Source organism: Astyanax mexicanus, chromosome 7, assembly GCF_023375975.1.
Source record: "Astyanax mexicanus isolate ESR-SI-001 chromosome 7, AstMex3_surface, whole genome shotgun sequence".
Classification (NCBI taxonomy): domain Eukaryota; kingdom Metazoa; phylum Chordata; class Actinopteri; order Characiformes; family Acestrorhamphidae; genus Astyanax; species Astyanax mexicanus.
In genome coordinates this window covers 17,984,863-18,000,951 of record NC_064414.1, presented here as the reverse complement: position 1 = coordinate 18,000,951, position 16,089 = coordinate 17,984,863, and the positions used below count along the sequence as shown (strand labels likewise).

The 16,089-nt window shown below is 38.4% G+C and overlaps 1 protein-coding gene across 2 annotated transcripts in view; it reads right to left on the bottom strand.

The window, feature by feature from the left end:
- Nucleotides 1–542: 542 nt before the first annotated feature.
- The window catches only part of phf10 (PHD finger protein 10), a 297,697-nt gene continuing 282,150 nt past the window's right edge, over nucleotides 543–16,089 (bottom strand). Inside the window, exons 2-13 of one of the 2 annotated variants that reach the window (XM_049481313.1) lie at nucleotides 11,517–11,681; nucleotides 8,998–9,104; nucleotides 8,008–8,138; nucleotides 7,809–7,892; nucleotides 7,512–7,654; nucleotides 6,791–6,931; nucleotides 6,576–6,685; nucleotides 6,303–6,456; nucleotides 4,651–4,794; nucleotides 2,039–2,147; nucleotides 1,028–1,216; nucleotides 543–881 (exon numbers count right to left, since the gene is read on the bottom strand). In XM_049481313.1, coding sequence (XP_049337270.1) covers nucleotides 796–881; nucleotides 1,028–1,216; nucleotides 2,039–2,147; nucleotides 4,651–4,794; nucleotides 6,303–6,456; nucleotides 6,576–6,685; nucleotides 6,791–6,931; nucleotides 7,512–7,654; nucleotides 7,809–7,892; nucleotides 8,008–8,138; nucleotides 8,998–9,104; nucleotides 11,517–11,681 — 1,563 coding nt within the window. In that variant the 3' untranslated portion in view covers nucleotides 543–795. Of the gene's footprint in view, nucleotides 882–1,027; nucleotides 1,217–2,038; nucleotides 2,148–4,650; nucleotides 4,795–6,302; nucleotides 6,457–6,575; nucleotides 6,686–6,790; nucleotides 6,932–7,511; nucleotides 7,655–7,808; nucleotides 7,893–8,007; nucleotides 8,139–8,997; nucleotides 9,105–11,516; nucleotides 11,682–16,089 lie in introns of those variants that run through there. The other variant, XM_022686172.2, reaches the window with a different exon arrangement.

Genomic DNA, 16,089 nt, shown 5'->3' with positions numbered 1-16,089 from the left:
TCTAGTGGAAATATAGTAAAATACCTTTTGTCATTCAAATGTTTTTTGCAGTAATTGCAGAAAACAGAATAAATAAAATTGAAAAAAAAAAGTTTGATTCAAACAATAACAAACATTGTGTGTGTGTGTGTGTGTGTGTGTGTATGTGTGTAAGCCAGTGTTTTCCCTCCAACAGCAGGCTTTCAATAGTAAACTGTAGATGATCATCTCAAGTTACACAACACAGACCGACAGGTGTGTGTGTGTGGACGTCGCCCTTGACTTGGCCAAGACAAACACCACCTGCTGAATTGGAGGCCAGGGTCTTTAGAATGGGTGTACACAAGCGTAACTTTCCTAAGAAGCACTCTAGTGTGGCCATTAACACAGAATGCACGGCTATCAGGTGGTAATAACCGGCAGACTCTTGTTACCTTCTGTATTCTTCTGGTCCGCCACGTGGCGTCTGTTCACTGCTATTGTGAAAAGGCATCGCGCACTGCTGTTGTGACTAGAGAGTGAGTCTGTGGAGTGTATGTTATCTGAACAACACTTAATAGCACTTTGGGGTGGCATTTTTGCTGTTTATTTTATAAAGTTGTAAATAAAAAAAAGTAACAACAACAAGTATAGCTTAATAGCTGTGCAGAACAATCTACAGAGTAAACATTATTGGCTGATTGTGTGGCTGATTTAGTCTCAGTCAATAATAACAATTAAAAAAAAAAACATAACCCACAATGGTACAAATTAGAAACCATTATCAAAATTGTCATATAATCAGTACAGCTCATTGACATCTACGCTCACATAAACCTATTTGGATTTTTTAGGTGTTTTTGACGGTGTTTTTTTCTTAGGTGAGGAAGAATCTTTGTTGCAGCAATCACACACCCAGCAGCCTGCAACAAAACAACAAATAAGAATTAGCTTCACGCAACAAGGCTGCTCAACGTGAGATCATTACTTACTACACTACAGCAGAGCACACCAAGGGAGAGAATGAGAGCTGGCAGAAGACACCATAGTCTGATTGGATGAGACTTACCCAGAGGAATGGAGTCCATGCCCACGCAGAACGTGTGGAAGCCACGGTCACACTTGTCACAGAACATCATCTCCTCCTCGTGGTGGGGCTGCTCACACACCGTGCACGTCTTGCACTCCATGCACTGCCACGGGTAGGTCTTTATCAGCACCACCAGCTCCGCACTCATATCCAGACAGGACGGGTGACCTGAACACAAAGATGTCATGTGTCTCACTGAGCAACATACATATACACACTGTACTCACATCAGGGGAAATAGACTACTCACAAAGTGTCTGATTGTGGACTATGTGTAATGTAAAAGCATGATCAAACAAATAAAAAAAAAATAAAAAATATTATATTAACAAACACAAGCACTTGTGTGCAATTTTGGAAAGAATTAAGAGACCACTTCAGTTTCTAAATCAGTTTCTCTGATTTTGCTATTTATAGGTACGTGTTTGGGTAAAATGAATATTGTAGTATACAGAACAAAACACCAAACAACATTTCTCCCAAATTCCAAATAAAAATAGTCATTTACAGCATTTATTTGCAGAAAATGAGAAAGGGCCGAAATAACAAACAATGCAGAGCTTTCAGACCTCAAATAATGCAAAGAAAGTTCATATAGGTTTTAAGAGTTCAGAAATCCAGAGGTTCCAGAGGTTTTCAAAATGGTAAAATCAAAGAAATCAATCATTTTAAAGTGGTCTCTATTTTTTGTATCATGCATACAATCAACAATACACATAACTTACCTGTACATATGTTTTTGCAGTCTTTAAATACCAAATTTCACTTTTTTTATTATTATGAATTTCATAAGCAAAGTAGCCAATTTAACTCCTATAAAAAGCCATTGACATTAACTGGTTCTCTCACTTCTAAAATGTGTTCTAGCACCACCTTCAGTACAGCATAAAAACAACACCTAACCTAGATGCAATGTAAAACTGCCCTCTGCTGGTCACCTGTGGGAATAACAAGCTGTGTTTAAAAAACATTTTTAAAGAAGTTACTTACCACTGTTTTGGCATTGGGAGCAGTGGATGAGTGCCTCTGGTTTGCCCTTCCTGTTGGCCTCCTTACCCTTCTGGCATATGCCACATATAGCATTGGGAATGACCTTAGGCTGCAAGGGCAAAGCAATGCTATAAAAGCCATGGCAATATTCTCATCAGACTCCGTGCTCACGGGTCACACAAAGTGATCATTCAAATTTGATTTGATCTAAAATCACAAATCATGTACAAGAAACCAAGTAACAAATATAGCAGCACAATCAGCAACAGTCTTAACAGTGTATGGACTCAAATATCCATAAAATAAGGGTCTGAATGCAGAACCATGAATATTGAATCTATAAAAAACTGAGAATTACTTTTAAATATCAAAATAATTCTCCACTGAATTTGTGTTCAATGAAGATGCGTATACAAAATACTGTGGTGCGTTTCCAAGAAGACAAAAATATTTTAATTTGTTAAACTCTTAAAACAACAAAGCAACCCAATCAAATTTAAAAGGATCTGAGGTAAAACAACTAAATACAAACATAAAAATTTATATCTCATAATCCAAGGAGTGTAAAGCATATTAGGAGCACACAGTCTGAAACACAGTTGACCTGAAGGAAACAGGCTAGATACTTTCATTCAGTGCTCACATCACTAAAAGAAAAATGGCTCTGCAATCTAATTTCTTTAAAACTGTTTTATTCAAATGTTTAACTGGGGTATTGGCACTAAAAACTAACATGTCAAAAGGCCCTACTAGAAAACCGCTTAAAAGAGAAAAAAATAAAACAGTAAACGGAAAAGTGGGTGGCAAGCAGCGGGTCAAAATTATAGATGTTAATAAAGCTTGAAGTTAAAGTCAGCATCATAAAATATCCTTCATTTCTGTCAATATAAGAGCAGTTCTTAGTAAATGAACGCTAGTACAGTTGCATTTAAAAAGGTAAACAATATATATTTATGCAAACACTGAAGTAACAGACTATAACAACACGTTTAACAAGACAAGAAGTTGTATAAGATGAAAAATAACTAATAACTCATCATCCTGTACAGGTAAAGGATCAACAGAAGCTGTACCTACTATTTTTTAAACACAATTAATGGAAGTTATGTTTTAATGTACTGCAAGTACTTCTTAACACTTACTAAAAGACTAAAACACAAATACATCATTTGCTAATCTACAGACTTCAATGATTTCACTACATCATCTCTAAAGGTCAATATGTTAAATACAGTTTAATTTTGGCATGTATTTAGTTTAGGACTAAACAGGCAAGTTTTAAATATTCTGGGGGTTAAATAACTTTCAAAACGAGCAATAAGAAGATTTCAAGTATAGTTCTATAAACTATAGGCTCTTCTTAGAGGTAGATTATGGTAAAAATTAAAAGTCATGCAATAAAGGGGCTCATACACAGTGCAACAAATATCCAGCTGGTTCCTATGTATACAGAATCATTCTGGTATTGATAAACTATTCAATACGTTAAATTACAGTGCTTACTTTGATATGTGAAGTACCTTGTTATAATGGCAGATATTGTTTGTGCAAAAGAAGTAAAAGAAGAAGAAGAAAAAAAAAACAATCAAAACTAGTGTTGCGGTCTATTTTTAATATATAAAAGTGTTTTACTAGATTATGTTTGTGAAGGTATACCTTTTGTTGATCCATCAAAGTGCTTTAACAAGAAGAATAAAACAAAGAATTTATCCATAGGCAACCAAAAACATATCTCCAGCATGAAGTGCCTAACTGCTCAAAAAGATCAAAAGCACTGGCATCAAAGTATTTTATATCAAACAACCGTTTGATAACTGCATGCTAGAACAAGTTATTGCACTAATGGTGAATTCCACCCAAAAATAATTCTTCATTCTTAGGTTATTTGCAATTAATATTTCGGGAAACAAAGTGCTTTTATTTGCTACATGCCTTGTTTAACCATACTCATAACACATAAGTAAAGTTAATCTGCGTGTATATTCATTATGTCCCTTGCTTCATGCTGAAAATCATAGGCATTATGTAACATCAGTAACAAAGGATGTATGACACAAATACTAGACATTTGTAGAATATATTTTGGGTGGAACTCCCTTTTAAGAACAAGAACAGGCTCAATTACATAACTTATTTTTAATAGTAGTGTAATGTATTTATATCTATAAATAAGCAGCCAAACATTTCTGCAAACTTGCCTTTTAGCGTAACTGAGAGGCTGGCAGTCAGGAGGTATTTTTAAAAATGTTCATATGGTAAAAGATAAATAAGAAAAAAAGTGTGCAACTCAGCAATAAAGCCTTAAAGTAATGGCAGTGCCACACAAAACCGTTATTGCTTCAAAACCGTTGAAAAACTCTCAAAAAGGCTGAGTGGCACTAGACAAGTACCACAATCAAAAAGGAAAATCAAGTTCCGCTGATGAGTGCAGTCCCAGTGGAGAGCTGAAACCTGTAGAAGTGTGTGCAGGTACTGTGTGTGTGTTGGTTGTGGATGAGTAGAGCAGGTCAATAAAAAGAGGGTTTTTCTCTGGTGAAAGTGCTGGAAAAATTGAGAGGACGAAATAGGGGGAAAGGGAAGAAAAAAAAATATCAGGGGCTTTTCTCTTCTACCTTGTACCCAGGGACAGATTTGTGTTGGATGGGGCGAGGAGTGGCGTCTTTGCTCTGGGTGCCTGCCCGGTCCTTGTTCTTGCCTTTGGCTTGGACCCCACCGTCCTGGCTGTCTCCATCTGAGGTGTTTCCAGATGAACTGTCCTGTGTGTACAATTAAATAGTTGTCAAAGGGGAAATATACATTTTAAAATCATCAGCATCATCATCATCTTGTGCTGCATTGTCCAGTTTTGGAAAGCGGTTACAGCAGTGTGAGAACAGTTCTTATACTAGAGGTGTGACGAGCATTCATGTCTGTAACACGTTTAACCAAGTAACCATTTTTTACAGTAACAAGTAATCTAACGCCTTACTATTTTCAACCCAGTAAACAGATTCAAGTTACTTATCCAAATCCTATTTTGTACTTTTTCTCAGTAAAAAGATACGTATCACTGCTTTATTGCGGCAAAATAACAACAAGCTAACTGACTAAAACTAGCATTCAGGCTGAACACACAAACACAAAATACAAACACACACACACAAACGAACACACAGATTCCGGTCTCTCCAGTCACATGCTTGTTACTTTTTAAGAGGTAATCAGTAATCAGATTACTTGTAAGTAACTACACTGGTGATGAGACACTTATCTTTTGAGACATAATACTGGGTTCATGAGAAGGAGCATATATTTTTTTAACAGCATATATTTTAACAGCATATATTTTAATTTCAAAGCTAAAATATATAATATTTTCTTTGACTGAAACTCACAAAATGAAGAAGTGAAGCTGATGTTTTAAATATTTTGTAGGCAATCATCTAGTAATGGATGTCAATTATTTTTTTTCTTATGAATTATGTATGATTTATGACCTGCAGTAACATATAGAAAATAATGCAAGTACTGCAGCTGTTTTTTGTTGGGTTTTTTTAAGCCCAATAACTTCTTTTCTATATGATCTCACGTGAGTCTCTTTAGAACTATTGTCTCGCATTTTAATCTTGGGAGATCTTGTAGCACAAGATTTAAAACTAGTGTTACTGCAAGTTCTACCAGCTCCTGCTGAGGGATCCCCAAGCAGAGGCAGACAAACCGGCAGAGATTCCCCCAGCAGGTCCTAGACCACTCCCTGGGGCTCTCCTAACGGATGGTCATTTCAACACAAAGAAAAAGCATCTCTACTCTAAGCCATCTTCAAACAGCATAACTCCTCACTCTATAATGAAGGATGAGCCCAGCTTCCCAACTGAGGAAAATCATTTGTGCCGATTGAATGTGGTTTCATCCTTAAATATTGTAGACGTATGAGGCAAATGTTGGACATTAGAACTTTTTGGGGGTGAACTGCCTTTTGAGAGCAAGAAGAACAAACTCAAATACATAACTTACTTTCAATAGTTGTGTATTATAGATCTAGATATTTTAAATCAAAAATACACACTTGCCTTCTATTGCAACTGATATGCCCGCAGTTTGGAGTTTTTTTGTAAGTATATGTAAACAAATTTTGGCCTCTTGTATCCAAGATTTCAGCGATCAACTACATTTACTGATCACAGGTGAGGGTGGGGACATAGCCTGACTACTAAAAAACATGCTTTGCTCTTTCTTATGACAAATAATATACGCAACACACAGGTGAATACAAGTATAATCTTACAGAGGAGCCTTTGTTTTTTTTGCCGTCTTCTCCCTTGCCCTCTTCACCATCATCTGAGTCTCCATCACTATCCAGGGCAGGCAGTTCAGGGTCCAGTGGGGGCTCAAACAGTGCTGTGTTCAAGGGAAGGTAACGTAGCTCATTTGGAGAATAACTACAAAAACAAACAGACAAAAATAAATTAATAAATAAATAATACACCAGATGAGCATGTAATAAGTTAATAAGTTGTTTTTTTTCTGAACCAGTTTGGCAGGTGTCAAATAAGAATACCTCTTGTAGTATTCCTGAAACTGGCCTGGGATGAGTGCAACTGGATATGGTCCTGTTTTGGTCTTTTCTGGTGGGAGGACTTTGTATCGCCCTTGAGGTACCTGAATTATCTGCAGGGAAAATGAGAAGGTTTGTGGAAAGGAAAAAAAGTCCTAAATCTCTACATAAACCAAAGCTGTGGTTAAAAAAAATCCTCCTACTACATAAATTCTTACATGTGTTTGAAGATCAAAATATGCTCTTCTCTCCTCCATCCGCTCTCTATTGAAATTACTGTTAAACTCAGCTGCTTTTTTAGCAGCTTTCTTGATGTACTCTGGGACTTTGCTGGCTTCAACCCTTTGAGGATTTTGCTGCTGAATATGATGAATAGAAGAAAAAAAAAGATCACAACATATTTACTAATCACCTGTCAAAGAACTACAATTTTAAAACAATTTTTTTATACTTTTTTAAAATATAAAAGATCATGCAATCCATTTCAGAGTACAGTTTAGCTAAAAGTACACACATTTTATTTACCTAAAATAGGGCTGCACAATATATCGTTTCAGCATCGGCATTACAATATATGCATGCACAATATTCACATAACAGGAGATGCAACATCAGTGACACACTGCACTCATTTTCCATGACAGACACACAAGAGGCAGATATATCTATAGTATTATTGAATTTACACAAATGTTTATAAACAGATGCCAGTATTATCATCATGACAGTCGGACATTATTGATGTGGATATTAACTGAAGAAATCTAGTGAAAGTTTTGTTCTTATACCACACAACACATATTGTAGAACAAAAAATAATAATAATATTGTGAGTTTATACCTATAACCACTAATAAACTATTTCTTTGTGTTGATTAATTAAGACATGCTCTAAAATTTCCAAAAGCAAGATAAAGAAAGAAAGTAAGTGTTACTTACCGCACTCAGGGTGCTCACTGAATATTCTTTAGTGATCCTTTGTCGTTCTTTCTCCTGAAGGATAACGGAGTACTCTGCATGTTTAGCTGGGTACTCCTTAATCATCAAATCAATCACCTCATCACTGCGCAACGCAGTAAGACCTAGAAGATAAGGAAAAGGAGGTCTTAGCACATGTGTACCCATTATTACTATTCAACAACTGAAAATGACTTCTGTGAGTTCCATAATTCATTTTGAGCGAGTGACCTGATCAGATGGACAAACCACAAAAGATTTAGCTGTTTTAAAGCTCACCTAAAGTACACTGTGTCTCTGTGATGACATTTTGTTCCCGTAGATAAAGCTTCTCCTTGTGGGATAGATCTCTTCTTTCCAAGTCTAGAAAAGAGCAAAAAAGTGAGGTAGAGGTAACTCAACACAACCCATTTAAATATATAGATATTAGATTAGTAAAACATGCAATAAACAGAGCACAACTACATTCTATTCATACCAGGATATTTCCGCTTGAATGAGGTAACTCCTAAATATTCGCTGACTTGCTCTTGTAACATATAATACTCTCCAGTGTCATCTGGGGGCCATTTGTACTCTGTCAGATTTTCAGCAGGAAAGTATGTAGGTCTGTAATGAGACAAGTGATTCACATCAAGATTGCACAGTATGTTATGTTTAGTGATGCACACCAAGTAATTCTATAGTGCACTTAACAGTACTGTCCAAAATTAGTCCACCCCTTACATTACTGTAAATATTTTATTATCTTTTCATGGGGGAAAAAAAAGATACAATGTAGTCAAAGTGCAGCTTTTGTAACACAGTAAATTTGCTGTACCCTTAAAAAAAAAAAAAAAAAAAAAAAAAAACCCTTGACACAGCATTAATATCTAAACCGGTGAAAGTATTTCAATATGGGGTGACTTTAACTCCACTATATTTCAAATTCATACTTACTTTTTACTTTACTATGTAAAATTTAAAAAGTTAATTTGTGTGCATAAAAATGCAACATATTAAAACAAAAATGTAAGCTCACCTATAAAAGCACAGCAGGTGATGGTTATGGTTATGATCATTTCAACAGACATTAGTGTTAGAGTAATTAATTATGATCTATTAAAAGAGTGTACCAAGAGTGACGCTTGGTAAATATTCTGCCTAAAATGAGTTGATTATGCGAGAGTCATGCTACAGAAATGATCATGATAGGACATTAGAGCCATAATAAATAATCATACATTTGATACTTAGAAAATTTGAAGGCAGATACTTTTGTACTCAAGTAAAGACCTAAATGGAGCACTTCTACTTTTACCAGAGTAAAATTTGACTTTAGGCATCTGTATTTTAATTTAAGTAGCTGCATGGTTTGTATAATTTGAACACCACTGTTTAGACTATACAGACACGCTATACAATTTATCCATAAAATAGAGTAAGATGGAATTTGAGCAGTTTCGAGTAATAGAATAAAATGTCTCACCCGAGTTCATTAATAGATGTGTCGCAGCTCCTGGAACTGTCTCCAGAACCCATTCGTCTTCTCTTTGGTGCTTGACTGCCATCACTTGAATTTTCTTCAATGTCATCCTAAGACAGTGAACAAATATACAATACCAGTAAAAAGTTTTAGATCACCACCATTTTTTTTGCCTTTATTTTAGCCATTTAAGCTGTTCAGGTCCAATCATAAACCGAAAATGGTACAAAATCCAGTGTATACAATTTTGCAGTAAACGGTCTGTTTTTTTTTTTTTGAAAGGTCTCCTTCCACTAAAATTCACTAAAATGTTCTTTGTGAAATACAATAGGTCTCTGAGTTGTATATGCATGGTGCATATAAAACTGTTCCTTAACCTCTATTGCCCACAGACAGAGAAAACCCGGGCTGCAGCAGAGCCGTCAGGTAAAGAGCTTACAGCTCTGTTTACAAAAGCTAAGTTAATGTTTGCTATCTTGCGTAAGTAAGTATAGGTTTAAATCGGATCTCCGGTTGATTCCGCGGTTTACCGAACCCTTAAATATACACTAGGGAAACACGGGTTGACAAGGTAGCATGAATCGACACAACACCGGTCAAAGCAGGCGCCGTTCGCATCAGATTTTTATGATATAGAGCAGACTCTGGGACTTCAAAGGAGTGAAACTGTCCAAGCACCAAATCACCAACTCTGAGGTAAGAGTTTAGTAGCATTTTTTTAGCTGAAAGAAACATTATTAATGCCGCTGGCACTGTGGCATTAATAACATTTCTTTCAGCTGCAGGGCCACTCACCTCGAGTCTGGCGTTTAGCAAAGTTTAAGGGTTAATTTTACACAGCACTCAGTGCTATGTCTTTACAACTACGGCTGTATCGATTACAATACCTTGTCCTTCCTTTTAGTTTTAGATATGTAAAATTGACTGTGGGGGGGAAGGCAGGTTGCGTTCTTTGCTGCAGTGCTGTTAGCCAATCAGAGGCAATATGTTTGATTGTATGAATATTCATGAGCAAGAGCCAAAACCTGTCTCTCTTTAGAGACCCTTTAATACAGTGAAATAAAGCAGGGTTATACAGAAACAACAAAGCAACTCACATGAGACCACAACTAGACATTATAAAATGAATCAAAAGACGATGGAATGAGACATTTAAGAAAAACAAACAAAAAAAAGTAAATTAAAGTACTGTTAAAAAAAAAAAATAATAATAATAAAATGATATTGGTTCCAAACAATGGGGTGATGTTTAGTAAACAATTCATTGGTTAACAAAATATAGCTGGTAAGTGGTAATGAAAATAAACTAAGCTTTGGGAATGGATTATAATATAAATGTCAATTAATAAAGCATTTATCTGTAGTAACGCAGTATTGGAAACAAGTCATGTTACTGCACTTTCTACTGCAGCATTTACACAACACAAAAAATTACACAGCATATTCAGACTGTCATCATAATAACTAAAAAAAAAAAAAAAGACACAAAAACACAGAACTATGTAACAATTAAAAATATAAGCCTTTTCTTTAGAGAAATTACAGATAAAGCCAGAGAGAGGTGAGAACTGTTTCCCACACCTTCAAAAGACTCCTGGAAAGTGGAGAAAATTGGTACAGGAAGTGTCACGTCTGGCTGACCCACATGGCAATGTCTTTAGCTCAGCTAAACCAAAATAGACTCAGTCTCAGTTTTAGCAGGGAAGAGAAGTATAAGAGGTTGATAAGCAGTAATAAAGTCATTTCTAAAATGAGAACATAAAAAAGGAGCTTGCCTGGGCACTGCTACTGGACATCTAAAAAAAAATAGGGCTGTTCTAAACCTTTGGACTGGTAGTGCAAGCTATGTGTTCATTTATCTTTTGTCTTAACCCGCAAAAACCTCTCCTTTTGCGATTATTTTAATAAACACAGTTGATAAGTGATAAGTGAACCACCAGAAATGCTTCAGAACAACTTGGGATATGATATAATGTGTTTCACACTGACTTCCATTGAAAGTTAATAATAGATATTACTAATTCATTAATTAGCTCTCGTTTCCATATTGTTTTGGTTTCTGTAAGTCAGAGTGACGCTGTAGTTGTTGCACTTACTTTATAAAGCATTTTAGGCTGTAAGTTCAGCACTAAAACAAGCAGTACACGCTTCAGTAGCTAAATGTCTATTGTCTACTGATCCCGGAGCGGTTTTTGCGCTAATGTTAACACATGCTAGTTAGCTTAGCATAAATCCCCTAGGCAACACTAGAGGTAAAAAAAAAAACCCAGGTCCAGGAAATAGAAATCCATCCCAGGCTTTTGTACCAACTTCCCGGCGGCTCTGCCGCAGCTCAGTCAAACACAGCCAGTTGGTACAAAACCCTGGGCTGGATTTTTACTTTCTGGACCTGGGTTACCCACCGCTAGGCAACACAGACTGAAATAAGGCGGTGAGATGCGCGCGCTCATCCGGGTCCTTTCCAGCGTTTACCAGCGTTTAATAGCGCTCTTTCTAAATCTGCGTGCACTTTTCTCTCTCACCTTCAGAGACTGAACTCCAGGCGTCCCGGGGTTACTATCATCACACGGCCTGGGAGATAAAACAGCTGCCATTTTACTCCAATTAATCACACCATTGCAACAATCACAGTCCGGCTGGAAACTGCGGACACGCCAACAGTTCCGCCTAATTGGTTCCGACCATTTCTGAAAATTCAAAGTAAAGTGGAATTAGGAAAATGATTTAAAGGGGACTACAAACTCTCATAAATGTATCATAATTTGTAGTAAATATCTCTGCATACTAGTTAAGCAATAATAAACGAGAGGGAGTGCTATAATGTGTAATATCAGCACAGTAGTGTCAATATTACACATTATAGCATGAACCTTGAGTGTATCATTGTGATAGACTTAAGTGAGTCATTTCACTAGAATCCATTTAGTACTTACTCTTTTTAAAACAGAATAGGTCCCTCCGAGTTGCATATATGCTGCATGTGAAACCCCACATGCCTGCATTAGCTAATAAAAGAAAACAGATGAAAAATTTGTAAATCATGAAAATCCCCGGGTCTGACGTCAACCCCTAAATTAGGATTTATGGCCATGCCCACCTTGGCTTGCGACCGCCTGCTGCAGAGCCATGGAGGGAGCATCACAGTGCTGTTAGCCAATGAGAGGCGATAAGTTTGCATATTATGAATATTCCTGAGTAAGTCTACATTCACATTACAAGCCACACTCCTCAAATCCGATTGTTTGCTCAAATTTGATTTGTCTGTCTTGTGCAAAAGCTAAAAGACGCATGAATTCCAATTTGACCGTTCACATTCATGTTGCATGCCCATGGATCGGATATGTATCTGATTTAGGATCACATTTGTACGGTGGCCCTGAAGTGCAAAACAAATTAACATGTCAGAAAACAAAATTACAAAAACTAAAACACATTTACAAACGCTGAAACACTTTTACAAACTGCGATTTCTGACGGAAAGGGAGGGTCTAACACACAGGAAGTGCTTGATGCGGACCCTCCTTGTCAGTCAAGCTGCGTTACGATGAGAGAGTGGAGTTATGGACACTAAACTATGTTTTGTGGCACGTATTTTAGCAGCAGCAGTAAATACTTAAACTATCCCTGTCCTGTTGCTATCCCCGCCGCGGGGTTCACCTAATACCCCGGGGGTTCAGCTAATGCCCGGCGGCCATCAGCCACTGCCCCCGCCGCGGGGTTCACCTAATACCCCAGGGGTTCAGCCACTGCCCCGCGGGTATCAGCCACTGCCCCCGCCGCGGGGTTCACCTAATACCCCGGGGGTTCAGCCACTGCCCCTCGGTTATCAGTCACTGCCCCCCCCCGCCGCGGGGTTCAGCTAATGCCCGGCGGCCATCAGCCACTGCCCCGCGGGGTTCAGGTAATACAGTACAGGAGTGGCTGAACCCCGTGGGGCAGTGGCTGAACTCCGTGGGGCATTAGCTGAACCCCGCGGCGGGGGCATTAGCTGATGGCCGCGGCTGTGGCGGGGCAGTGGCTGATGGCCGTGTGGCATTAGCTGAACCCCGCGGCGGGGGCAGTGGCTGAACCCCGCGGCGGGGGCAGTGGCTGATGGCCGCGTGGCATTAGCTGAACCCCCGGGGTATTAGGTGAACCCCGCGGCGGGGGCAGTGGCTGATGGCCGCGTGGCATTAGCTGAACCCCGCGGCGGGGGCAGTGGCTGATAACCGGGGGGCAGTGGCTGAACCCCGCGGCGGGGGCAGTGGCTGATGGCCGCGTGGCATTAGCTGAACCCCCGGGGTATTAGGTGAACCCCGCGGCGGGGGCAGTGGCTGATAACCGCGGGGCAGTGGCTGAACCCCTGGGGTATTAGCTGAACCCCGCGGCGGGGGCAGTGGCTGATGGCCGCGTGGCATTAGCTGAACCCCCGGGGTATTAGGTGAACCCCGCGGCGGGGATAGCAACAGGACAGGGATAGTTTAAGTATTTACTGCTGCTGCTAAAATACGTGCCACAAAACATAGTTTAGTGTCCATAACTCCACTCTCTCATCGTAACGCAGCTTGACTGACAAGGAGGGTCCGCATCAAGCACTTCCTGTGTGTTAGACCCTCCCTTTCCGTCAGAAATCGCAGTTTGTAAAAGTGTTTCAGCGTTTGTAAAAGTGTTTCAGCGTTTGTAAAAGTGTTTCAGCGTTTGTAAAAGTGTTTCAGCGTTTGTAAAAGTGTTTCAGCGTTTGTAAAAGTGTTTTAGCGTTTGTAAAAGTGTTTCAGCGTTTGTAAAAGTGTTTTAGTGCTGGTAAAAGTGTTTCAGCATTTGTAAAAGTGTTTCAGTGCTGGGAAAAGTGTTTCAGCATTTGTAAAAGTGTTTCAGCGTTTGTAAAAGTGTTTCAGCGTTTGTAAAAGTGTTTCAGTGTTTGTAAAAGTGTTTTGCGTCTTGTAAATTTGTTTTAAGTTTTGTAAATGTGTTTTAGTTTTTGTAATTTTGTTTTCTGACATGTTAATTTGTTTTGCACTTCAGGGCCACCGTACATTTGAAAGTGAATCAAATTGCATTTAAAAAACAGATTTGGCACGTTTACACAGCCATGAAAAAAAACGATCAGAGCCACATTGAGCAAAAAATCAGATGAGTCATTTCAGCCTGGTAATGTAAACATAGCCATAGAAGTGAAATCCTGTTGCTCTTCCCAGCCCACTCCTCCACCGAACTAAAAGAGCCTGAAACAGTAACTCACAGGGCATTCACTCATACTAACATTACTGCTTATTCAAATTTTCATCAGCAGGACTAGCTTTTGTCCACCTGGGCCGAAAACAACTTTTACACTTGGCCAAATGCACCAGACCCACGGAGCATGTGTACCCACATCTGAAAACAAAGCAAGCTTCTCTCAGAGGTGCAGCTGGGATTTTCTGGCTATGGAGTTTAAAAAAATAACAGACTGCAAAACAAAACAAGCAAAGTAAAATGTGTATTTAAAAAAAGATTTGTAAACATTTATCAAAATTCCATTTAAAACATAGACTGTATATAAATATGGACAGGACGACAACGGTTGATAAGTAAAGCCACTATGTCTCTTATGCCCTCTGGTGGCTGGCTCCTGTACAACTATTAACCCTGCCTATTTCTATTTATTTAAATGGGAAATAGACCACTGAAGTCCTATCATCATTTTGTAGTTGGAGCTATGTTGTTCATGTCCATATTTGGGGTTCCGTGTCTAAGCGGTTCAGGCCTATGGAAAAATGTACAGGCTTTTCAAAAACTTGCCTCTATCACATCCTGTGGTAAATAAATGTTCATAACCCTGTGCGTTTTATTTTGTGTACATTTACCTGCTAAATATCTCTGGATTCTTTGAACTACGAGATCGTTTAAGGTTAGTAACAATAAAAATGCTAGCTTTAAGCTAATGCTAAACTGACCTCACAGCACAGTGGCAGGGAATGCCAGCAGACTCGATTCTGCAATACACCAGCGAACTCCGGCCGGATTGCGTTTTGGATTATTTTTCTTCTTCACAGAGCATCATTAAAGCATGTAAACAGGTGAAAACTATTTCAGTCTGTGATGTTGAGTAGAATAAGAGAAAGTGGTTCTCAGTTCAGGAGCAGTGCTTCCCTGCAGGTTTAGTAATTAATTACGGCCAATGGTTATTACTAATTACAGCACACCTGACCCACATAATCAGTTAACTATCTGCCCTGGCTGAGAAGAGCTGAGTGATACAGCTTTTTACCAGTGAACCCTATCTTAACATAAATCTTAATGTGACTTTATGTACTAATGAGCCAGAAACACCAAACATCTCTAATTTATTTCACTGCATAATAAAGAAATAAACAAAGTAAATGGTCAAATGTGTTACAGCGTTTAAAGCTGGTTCTGGGGTAACTCTGTGCTGCTGGGTTAGTAATTTGCTCAAAGCTATGCCCCTATCGCTAGCATTGCAAGCCTTTTGGGAACATCATCTGAAAGTGCTGTATTTTAGAATGCTCTAATTTTGAAAACATATTAAATGCTAATTCTCAACCAGAATCTAAGTAGCTAGATCTTTAGTTTAACTAACTACATCTTTAGAGGGAACAGTTTATTCGATTTGGGGAAATGATTTATTAACTCTTTCAGACCCTGCGTCAATGGACATCGTGTTTCTTATTTTAAAGGTAGGATTTCGTTTCTTGCTCATATACATGCATGCAAACATATCACCTCTGATTCATGAACAAGAGTTAGAAACATTTTTAAATTAAGACATTTTTACATTAATAACAGTCTATGCAGTGTCATATGTTACTTTACAACATATGTAATGCCCTGCTATGTGCAGTTCAGCCACTAATCTAGCTCTATCCGGACGAGTACTTTTCTCTTTTATGGGGTGGTCCTCTGTGATTTTATTCCTGTCCGGAATTACCATATATGTGTTATTCTCATACGTCCTCTGAGAAAATTACAGGCTGAATTACCTACTGTTTTTCACTGAACTCTGTGGTCCTCTGGTAATTTTAGTTCCGTCTGGATGTACATCTCTGAGTTTGCAGTCTGGATGCAAGAGTTTTATCACTGAGTAGAATTGTGAAACTTCTTACAGACGTCTCCCTGAGA